At 42.3% G+C, this 24438-nt stretch overlaps 2 protein-coding genes across 3 annotated transcripts in view; one reads left to right on the forward strand and one right to left on the reverse strand.

Moving 5' to 3' along the window:
- Positions 1 to 6307, forward strand: part of dhx9 (DEAH (Asp-Glu-Ala-His) box helicase 9) — a 72318-nt gene extending 66011 nt beyond the window's left edge. For both annotated transcript variants that reach the window (XM_078218323.1, XM_078218325.1), the window contains 2 exons: positions 1214 to 1411; positions 3540 to 6307. In XM_078218323.1, the coding sequence (XP_078074449.1) occupies positions 1214 to 1411; positions 3540 to 3879 (538 nt within the window). In that variant the 3' untranslated portion in view covers positions 3880 to 6307. The remainder of the gene's footprint in view (positions 1 to 1213; positions 1412 to 3539) is intronic.
- A 3503-nt stretch (positions 6308 to 9810) lies between these two features.
- Positions 9811 to 24438, reverse strand: part of LOC144497756 (testicular spindle-associated protein SHCBP1L-like) — a 60074-nt gene continuing 45446 nt past the window's right edge. The window contains exons 7-10 of the mRNA XM_078219195.1: positions 18454 to 18607; positions 15266 to 15516; positions 13524 to 13646; positions 9811 to 10842 (exon numbers count right to left, since the gene is read on the reverse strand). Coding sequence (XP_078075321.1) covers positions 10597 to 10842; positions 13524 to 13646; positions 15266 to 15516; positions 18454 to 18607 — 774 coding nt within the window. The 3' untranslated portion in view covers positions 9811 to 10596. The remainder of the gene's footprint in view (positions 10843 to 13523; positions 13647 to 15265; positions 15517 to 18453; positions 18608 to 24438) is intronic.

Raw genomic sequence — 24438 nt, forward strand, 5'->3', positions numbered from 1 at the left:
CACCGATCTGTCAGCACCGAGATTGGCGCAAGTGCAGTGGTCCCACAGTGCTGGCCTCCAGGTCACTGACCCACGACCAAATTGCTAGCACTCCCAACATGCCCAGGCCAGTTTGACTCCCCCGACCCCCCGCCAACCCTGCCTCGAAGCCCTGTTCCCCCCCAGCCATCTTCACCACTACCTCCTCTTCCCCCCCCCCCCCCCCCCCCAAACCCTGATGGCTAGCCCCAATCACTGGCCTCCCTCCCTCTGTCACACAGCCCAAATGCAGAGTGGCAGCAAGAGGCCCCATCCCCTATTAGGCCCTGTCCTATGCCTGGTGGGTAGTGCCAAAATGTCCCCTGTGCATTGGCACTTTACCCCTTGGGCAGTGCCGAGGGCCCAGGCTGGCAATGCCAAGGTGGCAATGCCCAAGGGGAATCCTCTGGCGCCCGACCCTCTGGGGAGCCTCGATGGCCCCATTTCACTCCAGTGGGGTCAGAGTGAGTAAATAAATTATGCAGCTCGGCGCCCGAAATACAGCTGCCGGAGACACTCGGAGGACGTGGTGACCAGCGGGGAGCCCGTGAAATGGCCTCCACTCAAGTCTCCTGGCCCGCTGCACTACAAAAGCAGTGCAGCCGGCTGGGATAACCGGCCCCTCCAAATCTGAGTCAAGTAGACTCTGATGAATGTATTTCTTCCTGTTAAGGATATGATATACTAGTTTACAACATTCTCCTTAAGATACTTGAAGCATTCTGTATGCTTGGTTTGTCATCACTATATGCATCTGCAATCCTCTACTTAAGCTATTTTAAAAAATAATCCAGTTTGATGTGTACTCTACATTCAGACGCACTTTGTAAATAATTACTGTTTCCTGGGGCATTGAAGTTGATACTTCCTAGGTTTGCAATGGAACGTCCATTTTATTAGAGAAATATCTAGAGATGGGAAATTATTAATATTGCCAATTATAACACTAGAATGTTATTCATATTAACTTTGTTCTCCCAAAAATTATTTGTAATTTTGCCTTTTACTGGACAAAATGAAGCATTCTACAACAAGAAATGTTTTCTGTTGGTTGAAGCATATCGTTATTTATTGTTGTATGGTTTTACTTTTCAGTTCTCGTTAATTCTAAGGGGCTTTTGCAGACCAACAAATAACTTGTTGATTTGTTTGACATTGGTAATGTTAAATACTAAATATAATTTGTACCTTTTAGGATAAAGTTGAAGATGCCTCACTATACAGCAGCTGCAATTGTTGCTTTGCGAGCAGGAATGGAGGCATTGGTGGTCGAAGTTGCCAAGGATCCAGAATTCATACGCCAACTGGATCCTACACATGAGCGGTTGTTGAATGTGATCCGGCAGGTTTCAAAACCTGGGGCAGCGGGCATTAATCTCATGGCAAATTCAAGGTGAATTGCATTTTTATGATTTTAGATTACACTTGTAGGGCAATTGTGAAGGTCGAATGATTTCATAATTTTGCAAATTTCATTCTCTGATCAATGTGAATCCTAAAACTGATTGCAGAAACCATTATACTTTATGCAAGGCTCTTGTGATCTAATCTTACCCTGTTATCTTTGCAGCATGGTTCATATTGTCAGGTTGTCAATTGTGTAACATGTATGTTGTTTAAAGTTGTGTTCCTTAGAAAAACGAGCAAACAAGGCAGTTGTTGCACCCTTACACCCCCCCCCCCAAAAGATGGTGCATATGCAAAGCCCAGGCCTCACGGGGATTTAAATGGCAATACCAGAACAAAAACACAAGGGATGCAATGGTTACAATCTGAAGTTGTAGAAATAACTGTCTGGAAGGTTGTAAAGCAACTAATTGATAGATTCTGATGGAAGTAGATTAGTGTGAGTGAGAGAAGGAGGTAAATTGAGACGGCTGGTGTCTGACACATCCCAGTGAAGAGATTGAGGGGTATGGGTAGATTGAGATTTTTGTGCAGGGAAGATTCTTGGCAAAGCATAGGAGTGAATCTTTTCCAGTTAAGAACTAAAAATAGTTAGATTGATGCCTTGATGTTCCAGATCAAAATATCCTGCTACTGTGTACTAGGCAGGAATCTTGCTTTAGTAACCTTTTTCTGCGATCTTGTATGTTGTTAAGATATTTTGATTGCAAGCCAGAAAATGTTTGTCATTACTGGTCAGGGGCAGTGGGCAATCCTTGTATGCCAGTATATTTGGCTCCTTAAACTTTGCCATGAACTAGCCAGTGTCTCATTCCTCAGTGATTCATCTGTGTGTGTGGATATTGGGCAAGGGTAGGCTTGGCCATTGCACACCTCATTTTGAAGAGCCTACTGCTGCTCAGAAAATCAATTCACATGAAGGGAATGGGCACTCAGATAGCTGCTGGTAAATAAGTGGTCCAACTATTCAGCCAAAGTCAGTAGATTTAGGAGGTGGAATGGGAGAGAAAGTAAATTTATTTGGGCAATCAAGTTATTCAGTTGGACTTATCTCAATTACTGGATTAATAGAACAGTGGATTGGGTGAGCTGTATTGTGAGGAAAGGTTGGACAGATTATGCTTGTATCCATTGGAGTTCAGAAGAATAAGAGGCGACTTGCTTGAAACATAAGATCCTGACAGGGTCAATGTGGAGAGGTTGTTTCCCGTTATAGGCGAATCTAGTACTAAGGGCCAGTTTTAAAGCAAGGGAGTCACCTATTTAGCACAGAGATGAGGAGAAACCTTTTCTCTCAAATGGTTGAGTGTCTTTGGAACTCTCATCCTCAAAAGATGGTGGAAGCAGTGTCTTTTCATGTTTTAAGGCAGTGGTAGATAGATTCTTGATAAGCAAGAAGGCGAAACGTTATCAGGGGTAGACAAGAGTTGAGGTTACAATCAGATCAGCCATGATCTTGATGAATGGCTGAGCAGGTTTAAAGAACTGAGTGGCCTACTCTTGCTCCTAATTCACATGTATTCACTGGATTGGAACAATGTTTGGAAAAAAAAAAGGTAAACTCAAAGTCAGAGCTGCATTAATTCATTTGCACTTGGAAATAACGAATGATGGAAAGTGCTAAGAGTCTGTCCCAGCTGCAAAAATGAAACTGAAAACCAAATATTATTAGTAGCATTAGGGTTATGTACAAGAGAAAGTTTGATCTATACTTAGAACGATTACAAGGAGCCACAGCCACTGAGAATTAAAAGTTTATTAGAGGTAAGTTATAGTCAGCATTGTCATTTTTCACTGATGTGGCAGAAATTAATTGGAGGTAAATGTATTCTGAAAGAAGAACAAGTCAGAAAGCTAAACTAATGATTTTGTCTTTTCGCTGTAGCAACATTATCATTGTAGCCCTCTTAGTATGTATTTACGTGTTTTTTTACTCCACTTTTGTACTGATCATTATTGGGATTAAATGGTTTAACTTGTGAAGACTAGAAAATAATTTAAATTGGGACAACTTGTTTACCAACTCACCACTTCACTTTTGTTATGTTCTTTTTTAATGTTATGGCTTTCACTGGTTATGAAGTGTTTATGTCATCAATTGTGATTTATTTCAGATTTGGTGATGGTCCTCGTCCTCCCAAAATGGCTCGGTATGACAGCCAAGGATTTGGTGGAAGAGGAGGGGGTGCTCGTGGTTCCAGCTACAGGGGAGGAGGTGGTTATGGAAGAGGCAATGGCTATGGTGGTTCCCGTGGCAGTTACAGTTCTGGATACTATGGAGGAGGAAGAGGTGGTAGTGGTGGAAGCTACCAAGGTGGTGGATACCGCAACTACCAAGGTGGTGGTGGTGGTGGTAGCGGAGGAGGATATGGAGGTTACCAAAGTGGTGGATATGGGGGCTACCAAAGTGGTGGCGGTGGAGGAGGATATGGTGAAGGCAGAGGTAACTATTAGAGATTGCAGGAGACCAAAAGTTGCAATTTGTGCACAGTTTATAAGTACTGATAGTAATACAGTTTTGTATTTAATTATTTTCAGAACAGAAACAATGCATGCACATTGCAAATGTTGTAATCAGTTTGTCAGTTCTTTTTATGCAACTATTTTCCGTACTGGTGTGTACTTTAAAGTGCAATCTTAGAATAAGCAAATGTACTTGTGACACATCTTAAATGGCAGTTTAGAATCTTTAAGTATATTAAAATTTACTTAGCGAATCACTAGTTTTGAATGTCTTTGTTTGATTCTCATTGTATTACAGAGAAGAAATAAAAGGGCAGTTGGAGAACAACAATATTTGCATTTGCCCTTTATTGCCCAGTTTCAGTATAGGGTGAAGTTGAGCAGCTTAATATAGAAACCTGTTCTGACTTGAAGTGATGCATTAAACACACTAATCAAGGCTAGGATTAGCAAAATTAAATGAACCACTTTGAAAGTAAACTCATTCTTCTATGCGTGTTACCTTTGGCTTAATTGAAAGCACCAGTTAGCATGGAAGGAATATTTCATCATTCATTTGAACCAAAGATTTAGTCAAGCTGCACCTTGGCCATTCCTCAGCCTACCTTCTTAAACAGTACATCTCATTGCAGTTTGTGGGACCATGATGTATTTCTTTACATCAGTGATTGTTGTTCAAAAATAATTAGTAGAGTGTGAAGCACTTTGGAACATCTAGAGGTCATGAAAGATATTATAAAACGTGATGAGCTGTCAAAGATCAAATTGGATCACTGATGGATACTCGAGGACAAATTATAATGAACTTTTGGAATATGGAGAAATATGAAATGAATACTTTGCAATGTATTGATTATTAAAATAAATATTTGGAATGTTTATTAACAATTTCACTTTCATAAATTAACAGCAGCAGTTTATATTGTAGACTATCCCGGTATTTGGATAGTTTTAACAAGGCACTTACTGCATCAAAGTATTTCCAATTGGCCAAGAGCAAAAGTCTCTGGAGTTTCCATTCCCACTTCTAATATTTGCTGAGTGCAAACTGCTAATATATAGACCAAAGCAACCATTAGCCTCTTGGATGCTTCCAATCTGACAAAGCTCATTACATCTGGTGATTTTGAACCACTTTCCTGGACTAGCAGAGTTCCTTAATCCTTGTATTATCTTTCACTCATGCTTCCTACCCAGCTCACTCTGTCCTTTATGGCATCTTTTTTTGTTCTGCATATGCTACCTCTCATCTGGGATAATATTTCATGACCATGTGAGCTTAGGCTGTTTCAGGACATTGCAGTTAAACCTCATCGTGTCCCATCCCAGTGTGAACAGGTGAAGGCTTTACACACACTTGCAATGTGATAGGGGACTGGCATCAAGGTTAGCTGTGGAAATTGAAACACCTTTTATTCTTTCATGGGATGTGGGTGTCACTGGCAAGGCAAGCATTTGTTATCCATCCTTAACTGCCCCTTGAACTGAGTGGCTTGCTAGACCATTTCAGAGGCAGTTTAGAGTCAACCACATTGCTGTGGGTCTGGCGTCACATGTATGCCAGATCATGTATTTACGGCACCTATCGGCATTGCAAAGTGTCATCACATCAGACTTTGAAACATGCCATTTAATTAGAACAGCAACAGTTCTATTTCTGTTAATCTAAATACTAAATTTGCTAGCAAGCCATCTGTGCTTATTTTGGAAAGCACAACACAAAAACAAAATCTTTTCTGTCTACAACATTGACGCTCACTCTTTGAGTGTACTAAGGTGATGAAAATTTGGGTACACCTACAGTTAAGGTTATGACAAGTTTATATACTATTGTGCTCTTAATTTGCTTATCTTTGCATCATTTTGAACTACCAGCTTTTTGGGGTCTGCCAGCTTTGTTTTCTAGATCACTATGATTTAGGTACTGTAGTGGTTTGAAAACAATTGTGTTGTCTTAAAATTATATAAAAATGTCTGAAAAGAAAACGCTATTCCCTTTGTTGATGTACTTCTGCAACATTTAGATCTTAGTCCAAAATGGACACAAATATAGTAAATTAGCAAATGCTACTGTCCAGACTACTCTTAACTACTTGTGTAACCCCATTAAATAGATCTGTGTACAGTCATTTGTAATTCAGGAAATCATTATTCCAGATTATTATTGTTAACAATGTCAAAAATCATGGGGTTTATTAAGAATGATCTGTAAAATAAATGATCCAACAAAGTTAAGTTTAACCATGTGATTTCAAATTACTGAGCAAAGTATTATCACTCACATGTAGCCTTTTATTTTAATATGTCTCTGAAATGTCTTGGGCTATGTTTCTGATTAATGGAGCTACTTAACTGCAAGGATATATTGGAGTAATTGAATTAGAGCAAATCTGAAATTAATAAAAGTGAGAGTTGGTCTATAAGCAAAATGGTCTCAGTGAATAGGAAGCCAATTTTTTTAGTGCACAATCTTATTTCCAGTGAAATTCACAGAGCGACAGCTCAAACTTTTGAAACTTTCTTATTCTGTCATTTTTACTTAGTTTGGGAACAGAATTACATAGTTAAAATGTTTAACTCATGTAAGTTACAGTAAGAAGGGAATAATCAATTCTTTGGCAAAAAATAGCCGAAAAGATAAAGCTCATACATAAGTGAAAACATGATCAACAAAATAGAGTATGTAATATCAAGGAAATGAAGTATTACCTAGCACAAGAAAGACAATACAGGAAGTTAACCCCATACAATGTCATTTCCCATTAATGTTGATCTCCAACTAATGCCCTGCATTCGGATTGCATTGCTGCTGTTTCACAATAACATGCAATGGCTATTGCTGGAACTCTTAACTTGCCAGCAACAACAATGAGAATTCTTAAACTGGTAAAATTTTAAAAATTCTGCACGTTAATAACTCCTCTGGCCGCTGTTAGATTAAATAGAAATAATCAATGGAATTATGATGGACACGGAAAGACATTTCAATTGATCAAATGCATATCTCTTTAATGTTAATCTTAAAGATTTATGGTGAAAGTTCAAACATAGAACCATTTAATGCTAGTCATGGATGGTTTGCAAGGTATAAAACCTTACTGACCTGCATAAGGTTGTAAATAGAGAAATATTTTATTTCATGGGATGTGGGCATCATTTGGCAAGGCCAGCATTTGTTGCCCATCCTAATGTCCTTGAACTGAATGGTCTGTTAGGCCATTTCAGGAGTTAAGAGTCAACCACATTACTGTGGGTTTGGAGTCATAAATGGACTGGATCAGGTAAGAATGGTAGATTTCCTTCTCAAAAGCACATTAGTGAACCAGATGGGTTTTAATATTGACAATTGTCACGGTCACCATTGCTGATTTGATAAAATTCATATTCCAATAGCTGACATGGTGGGATTTGAACCCATGACCTCAGAGCATTAACCTGGGCCTCTGGATTTATTGTTGTGATATCATATGCCACCATCAGCGAGAATAGGGATACGAATGGGTGGGATTTAGCATGAAACAAAGTGAATATGATCGTGTTGTGCACAATTTTGAATTAGTAGAGGGTGGATAAAAGGAGACAACTAAGGAGAGTCAAATGTGGAAGTGTTGAAGCTCTTTGACAAGAGTCTTTCTGCTGTATGAGATTGGGGACATGGCACTGACAAAGACCTTACTGGAGGGACAATGCTCTTGTGACTTTCTTCTGATTAAATGAGTCTGTCCTAAGCTAAATTGACATCAGTGGGTCCTTGGGGCGGCACGGTAGCACAGTGGTTAGCACTGCTGCTTCACAGCTCCAGGGTCCCGGGTTCGATTCCCGGCTCGGGTCACTGTGTGGAGTTTGCACATTCTCCTCGTGTCTGCGTGGGTTTCCTCCGGGTGCTCCGGTTTCCTCCCATAGTCCAAAGATGTGCGAGTTAGGTTGATTGGCTAGGTTAAAGAAATTGCCCCTTAGAGTCCTGGGATGCGTAGGTTAGAGGGATTAGCGGGTAAAATATGTGGGGGTAGGGCCTGGGTGGGATTGTGGTCGGTGCAGACTCGATGGGCCGAATGGCCTCCTTCTGCACTGTAGGGTTTCTATGGTTGATCAGTGCCTTTAGGGGATGTAGGTTGGTTCCTGTTAAAAGCCCACATCTGGCACTCCTGACCTGGCAGGCTCCATTGCATAGCCTACTCCTTCATAATATTCATGGAGTTGGGTTAAGGTTTTAAAGAGTCATGGATCATGGCCCTGCAGAGAAACCTAGTCTGCACGAGGGTACCTTTTTGAAAGGTGAGTTCAAAAGGTTCTCCTGAGCACTCCCCCACCCCCCAATGACAAACTCTGTCCTTCCAGTCAAACCCCATGGCTCCTTCTGCTCAGTGCTCTCCCTCCTACTCCATTTGGCTGCTCATGCTCCTGATGCCAAGCTATGATACTTCAATGCTCGTTGACTTCCCTTTTCACTGCATAGAACCAATGAACCCAAAAGTGACAACAGGAAGTGTAAAATAAAAGTTTCAAAAAATGTTCATAACCTATGTTTGAAAAAAAGTCATTTCACTAAGCCAATAAAAGTATTAATCATTCAGATCCTTGAAGTATCAACAACAAAAACCCCAAATTCTTGAACCACTTAACCTTGTGCAGACAAATATTGTGAAATTGAGTGCAAAGATGAGAGTCTGAGCTATCACTTAAGCCAAGTTTTCTCTGGGGTGCAAATGTTTCAACAAGTTTAATGGATCTCTGGGCTCTCAGCCTAGCCTTGGGTGTTTGGAGGGTGAGGGCTGGAGGGCCTTTGTGTTTTTAAATGAAACAAAGTCCCATTGCATGGAGGGGGATCTTATAAATAGCATACCTTTGCACCTGCCCACCACCAGCAAGGAAGATCTCGCCTTTGTGACCACTTTTTCCTTGGGTGTATGGGCTGAGCTGGGAACTTTCACAACTCCCTTTACCCACCTTAGCATCGCAAAATCCCTACGGTGCAAAAGGAGGCCATTTGGCTCATTAAATCTGCACTGCCTCAGCATTTTACCCAGGCCCACACCCCACCTGTCCTATCCCCATAACCACTAAACCATATAACCTACACAACTTGGGACACTAAGGGCATTTTGGCAAGGGCAATCCACCTAATCTGTACATTTTTGGACGTAGGAGGAAACCCACACAGACATGGGGAGAACATAAACTCCACAGTTACCCAAGGCCAGAATTGAACCCGGGTCCCTGGCGCTAAGGCAGTAGTGCTAACCACTGTGCATTGAGGATGAAAGTCAAGGCTGTAATTTGTTGTACAATTTGGAGTTGCATCAAGTTTCTTACCTTGTTTCAGCTTTGGGCAAACGGATACTGAACAACCCTATAAGGTGGAAGATGTGACTCTACCGTTCTGCTAAACTGGCATCCTTTGAGAATGAAGTCTAGGTCCCACTGAAGCATCTGTAGTAATAGCTTCTTAACTGATGGATTACTCAACTAGGCTTCTGGTGTAAATGTTTTTGCACTAATTAATTGGCCTGTGGTTCCACCATATTCGCCTTTACCAAAAGGAGGAGGAGGAGAGAAATGTCATGGCCCCAAAAATTGGGTTGAGGTTTTGGAGTTATCACAAAGTGGTTGCTCCCTTTAAATTCAAGATCTATATTGCTGTAGCTCGACTGACAGCTTTACCTGATGTATCAATAATGGTGGAATAAAAATGGTCAGTGTGAATTCAAAGATCAGTATATCATTTTGCTGATTGTCAATATTTCCTTAGTTGCCACTTTAAATTTGAAACTAAAATGTAATCAGACAACTCTTAAATCAGGAAGTCTGATTCTGATGCAGATTTACTTTATTTCAAAGTTCAGGATTTATAGATTTCAAATCGATCTGCACAAAATTTGCAATTCTGCAGATGTTTTACACCCACAACATAATTACACTGACTGCTCATAATGCTGTGTCTGCAGACATATGCATCCGATAGTGAGATAATACATCATTTAATGAAATGCATACATACTGTATTATACCCTCTAATATACAGCTGTATACTGTCATAAAAATACATTATTTCATACTTAGATCACGAGTGCTCTCGGATGTTAGGCTTTAAAGACTTTTATTATATATTTCAGGGACCCATACAGAATATCAGTTTTGTCTTCTGAGAAATTGGGTTACACCATTTTGGGTAAATTTTCTTAAGACATTAAACTTGCTTTCCTTCAAATCAGCTGCAATCCATATCAATGTGGCAACTTTGTGATAATTCCATGCCATTTAGTTTGTCACAAACTTACAAAATATTCAACTTTTCTGTAGGTGACTTAAATACAGAAACTATAACAAAGTTATGGAAAATTTATGAACTTATATAAAAAGAACAAGTCCTAAGTCTTTAATCAGCTTTTAAGTATAGATTCTTATCAATACTGGTAGCAAAGAACAAGTTTGAAGCCCAGCTAAAGCACACTTTATGACTACCATTACTGCCCAACATATTGATAGAAAATAGTTGAAACAGTTTACTATACAGATAACTTCTGAACTATTTCGATTTATTGTTTGCAGTTATATCTCAGCTGTACCACTTAAACATCAATATGTTTATTACCGATTTAAAAAAATGGAACAAGTATTACAAAATCGGTAATTAGAAATCTGTTTTTGATTCAAGACAAATGTTAAACAGAGTTTCTAACTCTGCAATATTCTTTCATACTAGAGTAATTAACAAACAATGACACCTATTTCTCCCATTGAATTGTTTTCAAACTTATTATTGTTCATTTCAAGACTCATATTCTGCATTGCTTTGACAAGATCATCCCTCTTATCACCCCCTGCGGCGCATTCCAGTACCTCCTCCTCTGCTTCACGGCAATGTCTGTCATCAGGCTGGATTATGGTAACAGCGTAGCCATTATTAGAATGAACATAATTGTTATGAAGTTTCAGTTTTGGTGGAGGCAGAACCTAAAAAAGGCAATGTTCATTTAATGAAATATCAGCCATCACTCAAGAGTCCCTTCAACCCCATTCTTGCATGGATCCCAGAATTTAATTAAGAATACATTTTAATTGGTGCTCCTAGTAGGGACTTTATATGCTGAAACACATCTCAAAAAAACTTGCATTTATATAGCCACTATGCCATATAAGGCTATATTAGGACAGATCTTTAACACAGCAAGGCCCTTTCACCCATCACCCCTTTCCCCAATGACATTGGCTCCTGGCTTGGCAACACCTCGACTTTAAAACTCTTGTTATCACAAGGAATTCAAATGCTTGAGGGTGTAGGCAGCTGAAGGCATAGCGTTCAATGGATGAGTGTTAAGAATGGTGGAGTGCTTAAAAAATTGTGATTTTGAAGACTGGAGGTAGTTACAGAAATATTGGAGAGATGTGAAAATGGGAGAGTTTTAAAATCGAGGTGTTGCCAAACCAAGAGGCAAAGTCATTGGGGAAAGGGGTGATGAGTGAAAGGACCTTGCTGCGAGTTGGATAATAAACTTGTTCATCCAAAGTTCTATGTACATAAAGGCAGAAGTAGGAATAAGCCATTCAGCACTCTGAGCCTATTCCACCCTTTCAAGAGCTAGGTGTTGTCAGTGTACATGTGGAATTGTTCAGAGGTGAGAAATGGGAGGGGGCCTTGGATGGAAATTTGGGGAATCCAGAGATAATCATGCATAGTGGGAAGAGAAGCCATTACAGCTGATTTTCTAGCTATGACAGGCTAGGTAAGAATGGAACCAAGCAGTGACCGTCCCACCCAACTGGACAATGGAGAAGAGGAGATGAAGGATAGTATTAAGGATTGCCAATAGATCGAGAATGATGAGGAGGATGAGCTTACCCCATTCACAAAGGATAACAGTAAAATACTGCAGATGGATTTGAAACAAAAACAAACATGCTGGAAAAACTCAGGTCTGGCAGCATCAAATTGCAACGAAGATGTGTAGGTCATGAGACAGAGAAAGCGTTAATGGTAGGGATAGGTGCTAGTTGCATAAAGGTAAGATGCAAGTGTGTTAATGGAAGAATAAAGGTCAGTGCTCAGTGAAAGGAAAACGTAAGAACCAGTGATGGCCCAGTGAGGGAAGAGTTTTTTTTGCTTTGGGACAAAAAATGTTTTGGCTATATAAAAAGTCACAAAGGATGTCACAAAGGCTATTTCAAGTACTCAGTAAGACACAAAAACCTGACTGAAGACATTCAAACATGAAGTAGCAAAGAATTTTGGGGGCTTCAAAAGATTCAAGAACTTTAGAGGAAAGCACTGATGTTCCTTTCTAAAAGGATGGACTTGAAAAGCAGAGATGTGTTCAACTTGTATTGGTTAGATCAAACTTGCAGAAAAATAGTCTTGATATCCATATTATAAAGAGGACATAGAAGCACTGGTGAAGAGTGCAAAAATGATCTAGCAGGATGATACAGAACTGAGAAGTTACACCATGAAGGATTGAACCAGTTGGGGCTCTTTTTATCAGAAGGGAAAAGGCTAAGAGATCTAAACAGTTTTTAAGATCATGAAAGGGGTTGATAATGTAGACATAGAGAAGATGTTTCTGAGACCATAGTTCAGGACCATAAATAAAATATAATCATTAACAAATCTGATTGGGAATTTTTAAATCTATGAGGGCGAAAGGAATAGAAAGATATGTTGACAAGGTTACATGAAAAGGGGAGGGGCAGCTCATGTAGATCACAGACACCAGCATAGATCAGCTAGGCATACGTGACCTGTTTCTATGATTTTCACTCAGTTAGCTAATGGGAATGAGGAATTAAAAATTTGGTAGAAGATATTTGGAAATTAGGTGTGGGATGTCCAGAATTATCCTTTAAGATATGCAGCTCAATTTCTGATATGTTCTTCTGGTTGGTGAGGCTTAAACTCAGAAAATTAAGATTTTATGTACAAATTGCAGGTCTACTGATGACCAAGGTGTGACACTATCCACAACCCAAAGGTCCCAGGTTAGACTCTCACTTTGTGACAGACTAGTTAAATTTAGCCAGGGCAGTATCTGGGACACTGTGATTGACCTCAGTGCCTCTGAACAGGGAGGAGAAAAAAAATCACGCAGGGCTCCAACTCTTGATTACCAATTTATGATCACCAATGGAACCGCATGTGAGGATATGAGCTGAGAACAGGGCTGTCTGTGTACACGATATCCTCCAAAGGCCACTTGTGCCTGTGGAAAGACTGCTCAGCATCAGCCAGCACCATCAGGAGAGCAGATATGGGGATAATACTTGAGAGAAAATTCTATAATTATACCTTGTTATTGTATCACCGAAGTAAAGTCTACAATCAATTTTAACAATTTATAATAAAGTAATAATTCACAATCTTGTTTTACAGGTTAGTTTTTTGGGAACTATTTAACAAAAACTTTGCAACACAAAATCTTATTTCCAGGTACAGGATTTATACACTAATTTATAGATCAGCAGCAGAAAAGTAATAACTTAAAATGCGTTTCTCAAGATCATTTAAATGCATTTCAATGGCATGTTTCAAAGTTCCCTTACTGAATGGTTCATGTTTCAAACTTCATCAGTTCTCTACAATCAAATAACTCTTCAAAAATATTTTTATCCAAAGTGAAAATGACTATTACTCTTCAACTTACCTTCAATTTAATTCCTCCCAACATACTCTTGAGGACATCAGAGCTTTTAATACTGCTGCATTTGTGAATATCATTTCCTTCCAAACAAGCTACACTTCCTGGGTATAGCTCAACACCTGGTCCCTGTTAATATTAAGATTGCAAGTTTGACATTGTAACATAACATTCAATTAAAGTACTGCATATTTTTGTGAATACCAAAAATTAGAAATGATGAAAATACTAGCTGAAATGAAATTTTAATTGGCTTTGAAATGAAATTTGACAGGCTAGCCCATCAAAGCAACCTAGGTTCAACAATCATTTGTAGTATAAGTGTATAAAATTAAAAAATGACCATTCAGCCGAACCCATGATGAACCATATACCACCACTTCTGAAAATGTGGATCATAATATACATTAAAGTGAATTAATATAAGGAGATTTAGGATCAATAGACACATTTTTGGATAGATTTTGCATTTACTGTTTAGCTTTCATATTAGCTTGCTATAGAAAATGCCCTATTTGCAACACTGATTTCACAACCAGACAACAAGTTGAAAATCTACCCAATAAATTCAAAGAATGTGGTCAAAAATTTAAATACCATTAGAGTGCTAGGATGGATAGCCAGAAAAATAGAATATATGCTTAGTGAAGTTTTGCTTTGGCAGAACACACTTAGGATGCAATCTACTTGTCTTATTATTTCAAAGATACTTAATTAAAACTAATTTATTATTCAAAATTCACAAAATTCCCACTTGCTTGTGTCTTTTATCTGTTTAATAATTCAAATTATTGAATAATTCAATGATTTTGAACTAACAAAATTAGGGTTAGTCTATACTACCTTCAGTTTTGGTCACCATGACAAAAGAACATGCATGTGCATTCAATACAGAGGAAAAACATGGTTGTTCTAGGGTTCCTGAATTTGGTATAGAAAATTATCATTTTTTGTTGTGTAAAATAAAGTCTGCTGCTTGTTAGATCTAGTACTGCAAAATAGCCTGACCTCCATTTCAGTGGCTTAGTTTATCCTTACTGAGGACATATCATCGTCCAGACAGATGCTGAGCTGATAAATTCATTGTTTTATGTCTGCACCATGCCTCCACAAATACTCTGAGAAAAAGCTAAATCTGGGAATCATAGCTCTACAGTTTGACTCAGTTAGTTCTCAAAGTAGTTGATAGTCAACAAAACAACCTTACTAAGGTTAATATGCCAGGAACTTTGGAAATGCCACATTCCTAAGCTCAACCCCTTCCTCGTGGACTCTCTTCTGAAAAGAATAATGATTCCTAATAGGGGTAGAAACTGCAGTCACCAACTTGCCAGCAAATTTGTGATTATTCTCTCTTTTTCTGCTATGTTCAAATTCAGGATAAATATGGATTCCTGATTGCTTGCTGTACTTGCATACTAACCATTTGACATTTATGCACTAGGATACACAGATCTCTCTGCACCTCAGAGCTTTTCAATCTCTCACCATTTAGATAATATGCTTCTTTTTATTCCTCCTGCCAAAATGGAAATTTCATCTTTTCCTACATTATATATATTCCATTTGCCAGATTTTTGCCCACTCCCTTAACTTATCTATATCCCTTTGTGGCTCATGTCCACTTCACAGTTTACTGTCCTACCTATCTTTGTGTTCCAAACCATGGTACACAAGTAAAAGCATAAGTCAAGTTCAAAGTTTCTGAATGCAGACTAGTTTCTATTTTGTCACCATGTTATACTAACTTGAGCTCCTGTCAGTTCACAGTTTTTCATCGTTAAGGCTGCTCCTGTGAGAACACAAATGCCAGTGCCTTCACATTTTAAAAGACAATCTTCAAGAGTCATGTGGCCAGATTCTACCACCACAATGCCATCAGTAGTTCCCCGCTGTACTAATGTCAGGTGAACTAAGCTAATGTTTTGGGATTTTGATGCCACAAAATTGTCTTGTGTAGGATCTGAAAATATTACGATTTCTTCACGGCTTCCAGCTCCTGTAAATGAAGCAAATATCTCTTTATTCTGAATATGTACGTTTTAACAATTGCAATTACTAGCATCACCTTTGATTGAAATAATGATCACATTCTTTTTTTATAAGGATCTTTAAATTTCAACGTCTCTATTAAAACAAAGAATTTTTGCACAAGTTGAAAAAACGTATTTGAAGTTCTGCACATCATATAACCACTATGAGCAGTTCAAAGACAGGAAACGGTTAAATCATTAAAAATTAGGAACCCTCATAGATTCAGTGATTTCCTGACATTGATCTAATTATTTTGTTATAATTGGGATTTTAATACTACAATTATATCAGCACTATTGAAAAAATTACATTAGTAAGGATGTACAACAGGAACGTTTGAAAGCAGCAAACATTTGGGTCAGTTCTTGTCCTCCTATTCCCAGGAAATATTGCAGATGGAGTTCTCCATCTGATTTAACCTGACCTCATCTGTCTCTGTAGATTCAGGTAATTTTAATCACCCCTTAATCTGTAGCAAGGGCACTAACTGATGATTTCAGGACTTTCTAAGAAGTATTCAGAAACTCTGTCACTCTTGTCTCAGGACGTTGTGAGTTCAAGTCCCACTTCAGGGAAATGAAAACAAAATCTGGGCTGCATCTCAAGTCGTCACCATAGTCCCAAATGACTATAGGGAGAGCTGACTGGTGGTGATTTAACCTGAGGATCACCACACCTCAGGGCAGGGCTAAGGTTGAAAAGGCGGAGCCTTCATGAATAACCTCAGCCAGTGTGGGAATTGAACCCACATTGTTGGCATCACTCTTCATCACTAACCAGCTGTTCAGCCAACTAAGCTATCCAACTCCAAATAATGGTGCCCAGCATGGGGCCCAAACCATGACCCTGAGATTAAGAGTCTTATGCTCTATAAGCTGAGCTAGCCGGGCAGCGAGTGCTGTGCTGTTGAAAGTGTTGCTTTTGGAAGAGACATGAAAGCAAGGCTCCATCTGCTCTTTCAGAGGGATATAAAAGATGCTGAAACACTTTCACAGAAGAGTAGGGAATTATCCCTGTTGTCCTGATCAAATGAAGTCAGATACAAGTCACATTGGGATGGCCAGCATATCAAGTTCAGTCAATCAGGTCAGTTAGGCTGAAGTGGAAGTTGGCATCAAGGCCATGACTGTGTTTCCCCAGGTGGAGGGGGTCATTGACTATTCAGGTGCAAATCAAGGATGCTTCAGAACAACCTGACACCTTTGTAAACGGGGAGGATTCACTCACTTAAATGTTCAAGTTGTTTGCAACCACTGTGGCACAATGGTTAGCACTGCTGCCTCACAGCGCCAGGGACCCGGGTTCAATTCCAGCCTCGGGTCACTGTCTGTGTGGAGTCTGTATGTTCTTTGTGTCTGCGTGGATTTCCTCCGGGTGCTCCGGTTTCCTCCTATACTCCAAAGATGTGCGGGTTAGGTTGATTGGCCATACTAAATTGCTCTTTAGTGTCAGGGGGATTAGCAGGGTAAATATGTGGGGTTATGGGGATAGGGCCTGTGTGATATTGTGGTCGGTGCAGACTCAATGGGCCTAATGGCCTCCTTCTGCACTGTAGGGATTCTATGAGGGCCTTTACACAAATCCAACTGGCACAAGACATATACAACCACTGCCAGCCATCAAAGCACCTTGAGGGGAGCTCCACTGCCTGAAGCCTGCCCCTTCTCTGTCTTTTCACTCTTCTGTGGTTGCCTGGAATGGTTGACCTCCTGGCCACGGAAATGAGTAAATGCCCATTTCACCAGCTCATCGCTCCATGAGTGAGGCCGTGTTACAGAGGTCTATAACATACCCTATATTCACTAGGTGCAACGCTCCATGTGTCTCTCTCTGTGAGGTTTGCCACTCCCTTAATGGAGGATTGTGTGCATTCACATGCCAAAGATATGTAGCCACTCATGTCATGGATAGAGTCCTCATGGTTTGTGCATGAGGCTTCTTGGCCTTTGGAAACCAATCTTCACACATATGGAACAGCTGAAACTTCTGCTGCTTTGCCGATGACACCCAACGCTTGCCATTTTGGCCTCTCCTCATTCCTCCAAGGGGAAATGGCCACAGTTGTCACTGCCACCATTACCTCCCCCTGCAAGTTTGTGCAGTGCCCAGATTGTGCCACCTATTCTACATGTGGAACACAATCCACTCTCATGAGTGTATCTGCATTGATGGAAGGTGCCCTGTAGTAACAAAAAAGTGCAGTGCATCCTGTGAACTTTCCAATGTAGAAGCAGACAGAGTCTGTTCCTCATCTGCTGTTGTTCCTGATGGAAACAAATTATTTAAGTGAAACAGCTGCTCCTTCAACCAAGCCCTGGTGCATCCCCTTAGTCAGGAACTTCAGTGGTGTTAAAAGCCCACACAGATGTGACAGGCCTTTCACAATCTAGTGAACAAAAACAGAAAATGCTGGAAATACTCAACAGGTTTGGGAGCATCTGTGGAGGATGAAACAGAGTTGACATTTCAGGTCAATCCACTTAGACCAAAGTGTGTAGAATTCAGTGATTACGTGGTGGGGAAGTAATGTACACTAAATATACAGCAACAAAGTGAGAAAATGCAGTTTTCATTTTTCCATTCTCTTAAATGTCCTTCGTATACTCTTCCTTTGTTATTTTAGCAGAGGTGCTAGCATATATCAAACAAATGAGTTAATGTTTGTTAATTTAGATGTTAAATTTTTGTACAGTCTGCCTAATCATTGAAACATTCATAATTCAGTTAAGATTGGCTGCCTTCCAAGTGACAAAACCAATACTAATTGGAAGCCTTCTATGCGATGGTTGAATATTCCCAAATAAACTGTACCTAATATTCTTCCATATTTACATTATATAATTAAGATAATCTAATTAGTAAATGGAGAAGTAATAAGAATATATATTATTTCAAGACATACCTCTAATGATGATATCATCTGTTAGCATTCCAAATCCTGAAGCATGATATTCTCCAGGAAAAATTACTACTGTGTCACCACTGAAACAATTGTCCAAGGATGCATCTAAGTTGTCATGTTGTTGAATTAGTGTATTAGCAGAGAAATCCTTAACCTGCAGAAAGCAAGCATAACTGTAGCCCAAATAAGTAATTGCATTCAATTTGAAAGATGGTATAACCTTGTGAGATCAATAAATTTTGAGGAAACTTGGATAGAAGTCCCTTCCAGCACTTGTGCACCCAGCTTCCTGTTGCATTAAATCATGCACTAGAGTCATTCTGAGACGTATCTACTGAGAAATCATCGGTCTTATGGCTGATTGCTCATGCTCTATAGCAGGGTTTCCCAAACTGACCCAGCCGTGGAACCCCTGGTTACCTCCCAAGAGCACTGGGGAACTCTAAACATTCTTATCATGTCAAAGATACTTCTTTGCCGTGAAATAGGTGCGAACACAGAAACAAGACATATACAAGTCTTTTCTAGCTATATGTATAAAGCTACACTCGCCAGTTCCATGGATGCGCATGCCATCTCCCCACAAAGCCGTCTTTACCATAGCCCCCCACACATCAGCCTCTGCTATGACCCCCCTCACATGAATCCCATCCCATTGCCCCCCGCTCACATCAGCCTCTCCCACGGCTCCCCTCACATGAATCCCCTGCCTTGGCCTCCCTCACATCAGCCTCTCCCACGGCTCCCCTCACATGAATCCCCTGCCTTGGCCTCCCTCACATCAGCCTCTCCCATGGCTCCCCTCACATAAATCTGCTGCCCCCCCCCCCCCCCCCCCCCGCCCCCCCACATAAGCTCTCATAAGGGAAAATTTTACTGCAGTGTAAGAGGGAAATAATGAATATGGTTAAAGGATCTTTAAAGGAGTTAAACGATTACATCAAAAGGGACTAGGGAAACGATGTAATTTAGTAAAGGGACTTTTTAAGAGGGATTTGATGACTATATGGTTGTATTTGGAAATGTTTTCAGTGTTGAATGCTTAAGTAGTTAAACAGCCTAGTATCAGTAAACCTCAGATGTCTTTAGGGCCCATATCAGTAGCCTGAATGCCTGGTGACTTTTGTACTCTTCAAAGACCTGATTTAGTAAACAAAGTCCAAAGAGAAAGGCCGAGCCTGGTAGCACCAGGCACTGGGACAAAGATTAAGAGCAGCCTCTGGGAGACAGGAAGGACAGATAATGCCTGGGACAGTAGACACTCTGCCTCATGAAATTCTGCAATCAAAGATATTTGTTAAATGTAAACCTAAACTAGACAAGGTTGGAATTCAAGCAACGTACCGCCTGCATGCTTCTCAATGTATAAATGACCTATGGTTTGGAGTGGCACGGTGGCAGTGGTTAGCACTGCTGCCTCACAGCACCAGGGACCCAGGTTCGATTCTGGCCTTGGGTGTCTGTCTGTGTGGAGATTGCACGTTCTCCCGGGTGCTCTGGTTTCCTCCCACAGTCCAAAGATATGCAGAGTAGGTGGATTGGCCACAGTAAATTGCCCCTTAGAGGGCAAACTTACAAAAAAATTGTAAATGCTGAACCAGCATGAAAATGGGGGAGTTTCAGACTTGTTTTTTCGGTGAGTTGATAAATGAAATCTTATGCCTTTTAAAAAGCATTTAGACAGTGACATGGGTAAGATGGGTATCGAGGGATATGGGCCAAATGCGGGCAATTGGAATTAGCTTAAGGTTTTTAAAAAAAAGGTGGCATAGACAAGTTGGACCGAAGGGCCTGTTTCCATGCTGCGAACCTCCATGACTCTATGACAGTCAAAGAAAATGTGATTCTCACCAGCAGGGGGAGGGAGCCTAATCTCATTGGGAAGCCGGCTGCTGAGCTCTAGGGGCCACATTGTGCAGGCGCCCTATTCTCCCAGCCCACTGTGTACGTCTGATACTCCACCCCGTTCCCTCCCTTTCCATGGACAATGGAACCCGTTGCCAAAAGTTCCCTGTGCTAGGCTACCCCCCCTTACCCCGATCGCTGCCCCGGCCAATTGCCCCTCACACCCTCTCCCTGCCCATCAAAGGACCCCCCACATAGAATCCCTACAGTGCAGAAGGAGGCCATTCGGCCCATCGAATCTGCACTGACCACAATCCCACCCAGGCTCTATTCCTGCAACCCCACACATTTACCCTGCTAATCCCCCTGACACTACGGTCAATTCAGCATGGCTAATCAACCTAATTTGCATATTTTGGGAGTGTGGGAGGAAACCGGAGCACCCAGAGGAAACCCACGCAGACATGGGGAGAATGTGCAAACTCCACACAGACAGTGACCGAGGCCGGAATTGAACCCGGGTTCCTGGTGCTGTGAGGCAGTAGTGCTAACCACAGTACCACCCTGAAGAGTTCCCCCCTTCCCGCCTCTATAGAGCTCCCCCGCCTCCTCCCCCATCATGGCCCTGGCCCCCACCCCTTTGGCACTACCTGGTGAGCAGTGCCAGAGTGCCTGGTGGGCACAGTCAGCATGCCAGTGCAAGACTGGCACTACCCAAGGTGCACTGCCCAACCCTGCCCACAACCATCTGGGGGTTTCAATGACCTCCGTTCCAACCAGCACGGTCATTATGTCTGGCCCCTGTTGGCGGGGACCATACATGATCCTCGCCAGTGAGGATCTCGACCAGTGAGGGGGTAAGTGCAAGCGAGCTCAGACGATAGTGTCCGGGACTCACTCATTATGTTGAAATTAGGTAATGAATATTTAAATTCAGAAAGGACGCAAAGACGATTTCACCAGCAAGTCAGTGCCAGTCGGTGCAAACCCGGTTTATTGCCTCTCATGATCTTACCAGCTCACCGCGCTGATTGACCAGCGTGACAAGCCAATAAGATTTCCCCCTTGGTGTCCAAAGATATGTCTGTCAGGTGGATTATTATGTGTAAGGTTATGGGGATAAGGGAACGGACCCAAGTAAAATGTTCTTTTGGAGAGTCAGTGCAGATGCGATGGGCCGAATGGCCTTCTTCTGCACTTGAGATTCTATGATAACTGGGAGAGTCTTGCTTCGTAGGTGCCCTCTGAGATAGAACTCTCCCAACATGTTGGAATAAATGATTGTTCTATACCTGAGACTCCTGAGATTATTTTGTATAATAATCATCTCCTACAACATGTACAGTTTCTCTTTCTTAAAGTTTTCCTCCACTGCCTCTGCCGCTCCTCCGACTGCTACCTCCAATGCTCCTCGCCCACTGCACTTCTCCTCACCACAAAGACCACTCCTTCAATCGCTCAGCCCCTGCCTCCCACTTTTATTCTTGGTGTCCAACAACAGAAAAAACAAAAATCAAATTGGCCAGAGTCAGGATTCCACATGAGCTGATTAATGATAAGCTAACTAGCCAACCTATCACAAGCCAATGCTCAGAGAGGCTGGCCTCTGATTGGACAACGTGGTCTTTTTGTTCTTTTCTCATTTATGGTCATTGTTCCCCTGCTTTTTTTCGAATCTTTGCTGCAATATTCTACTTCAACTGACTCTCATGCTAAATTATTTAACAGGCTTATTTTTCCTTTTTTTAAAAAATACTGTTTTTTGCCATGTTACTCCCTGGGCTGTTTTGCCGGTGAGATTGGCTTTGTGCCCAGAAATGGCCGTTTTATTTAAAGCTGTTTTAAATATTAATGACTTGCTTGACACGTCACTAGCGAGTCCCGGATGGCATTGTCCAGGCTCACTTGCACTTATTTCCTTACTGGTTGGACCTCAAACTGGCAAGAATCACAGCTGGTCTCCATCAGCGGAGTATCAGAGACCATTGAGCTCCCAGATGGTTTGGGCATGGCCAGGTAGTGCCCATGGGCAGTGAGCCTGGCAGTGCCCATCGGGCACCTTGGAACTACCCACTGAGCACCCTTGCACTGCAGTGGACAACATAACTGTGCCAGGCCAGGCAAGAGTGGGAACTCCGTGGGGCGGGGTGGGTTCTGCACAGGGGGAGACAAGGGGGGAGCTCTGCAGGGCAGGGTTGATTGGCAAGGCGGGGGGGGGGGTGGGGCATGCAAGGGGATGAGTGACGGGGAATATGCAAAGAAGGGTGATTGGCATGGTGGGGGGAGTTCGGCATAGGAAATGATTGGCAGAGGGTGGGAGGAAGAGACCAATATAGGGAGCAATCGGCGGGTGAATTGCACTTCTGTCCAAAAATGTGACAGATTGTCATTGCATCTTTAAACTCATCCAAAAGACAGGTCTGAAATTCTCCCATTTTCTTGTTTGTTTAGCACTTAGAGGGTGCAATCCTGCCAGCTTGCCACGCTGGTCGATCGGTATGGCAAGCCCATTAGATAGGTGGAGAGGTAAAAAACAAAAAATCGGGTTCGAGCCCAGTTTCTCACCTCTAGTGATCTTGCCCAGAAAGGGCGCAAGGCTGATTTCAATATTAATGACATGATTAATTTGTCATTAACGAACCCTGGACACTATCGTTCGGGCTCACTTACTCCAGCCCCCTCACCGGTTGAGGTCCTCCCAAGGGGACCAGATGTGATGGCTTCGCCGGTGGGACCGGACGCCATTGAAGCCCCCAGGTGGTCAGGAGCAGGGCTGGGCAATGCCCATGGGGCAGCACCTGCCTGACACCCTGGCAGTGTCAAGGGGGCAGGCTAAGAAGGGGTGGAGCCTGACTGGGGGGAGTGAGGGAAAGCCTCACGGACATCGGAGACCCCCCCAACATTACTGGCCCCCTCATCACCCCCACGGCCCCGATGGCTGACTGACATGACCCTTTCTCTTCTCTGCTCCCAATCATCACAGAGGCACAAATTCACCCCCTCCCCTCCCACCGTCCCATCAGCACACCTGCAAGTCCTGACTTGACTTGTCCTCCATGGTAACAAGGCAGACTGCATTAAACTTGTTGGAATGCTCTAACGGGCGCATGACTCACCCAGACTGCCTGCAGCTGATCTGCCCTAACAAGGGAGTGCTCCATAAAAACCCAAGGATAGACAGACAGGCAGGCAGTACAGGAAGAAATTGCCTCCAGGAAGGCAGCTCCCAGTTTTTCGGATGCAGTTCTGGCCAAGTTTCTGGAGGCGGTGGAGGCAAGGTGGGACTCCCTCTTCCCCCCAGCAGGACGTCATCCCAGAGCAAGGGATGGAAACGAAGTCTGGGAGGCGGTGCAGCATGCGTTAGAGCCAGGGCACTGGCCAGGAGAAACGGGAGGCAGTGCTGCAAAAAACTGAAAGCAAGGGTGTGTTTAACCTCATCTAGCATCTTCCCCCTAAATGCGCCCCCCCCCCGCCCCAAAAGAGTATCACAACCCTCTGAGGGCCAACCCCTGAAACCCTGCAGGACTTGTGCCATCAGATTTTACATGGCTCCTTCTGTCCCCACAGAAGAATAACCATAATTGCCGGGAGAGGGGGAAGACAGGGGGTGGACCTCACCCCTCCCTTTGAGGAGCAGGCACTGGATCTTGCGGGAGAGATGGGGCTGTGGTTCATTAGTGACAGCATGCTCGAGCTGGAGCATGGAGCTGAACACCTGCCAATCCTCCAATTGTTGGAGAAATTTCAAGTAAGTTGCATGCAGCCCAGATTCCTCTCCCTCCCTTACGTCCTATGTTGCAGGTAGGGACCCTGACACGCCTGAGCCATCTGGCATCACGGCCCCCATTGCTGCTCGCATCCATCCTGCCCTGACAGCTCGGAAGACTCCTCGGAGGAAGCCGATGAAGGGACCTCTGAGGCTGGCACCAGTTTTGAGTCAGCTTCCACCTCGCAATTCACCATCCCAGAGATTCTCTCATCGGTGGGTCAAGTTAATGCTGAGGCATCTGGATCACTCTCTGGTGCGCACGACACATGCTGATGTACGTCGGGTGGAGGAAGGAATGCCGAGGCCTCTGGTACGTGGGGGCCTGCTGGAGGTGAGGCCTACATGCTGGGCCTCTGCGATTACTTCTCCCT

Source organism: Mustelus asterias, chromosome 8, assembly GCF_964213995.1.
Source record: "Mustelus asterias chromosome 8, sMusAst1.hap1.1, whole genome shotgun sequence".
Lineage (NCBI taxonomy): Eukaryota > Metazoa > Chordata > Chondrichthyes > Carcharhiniformes > Triakidae > Mustelus > Mustelus asterias.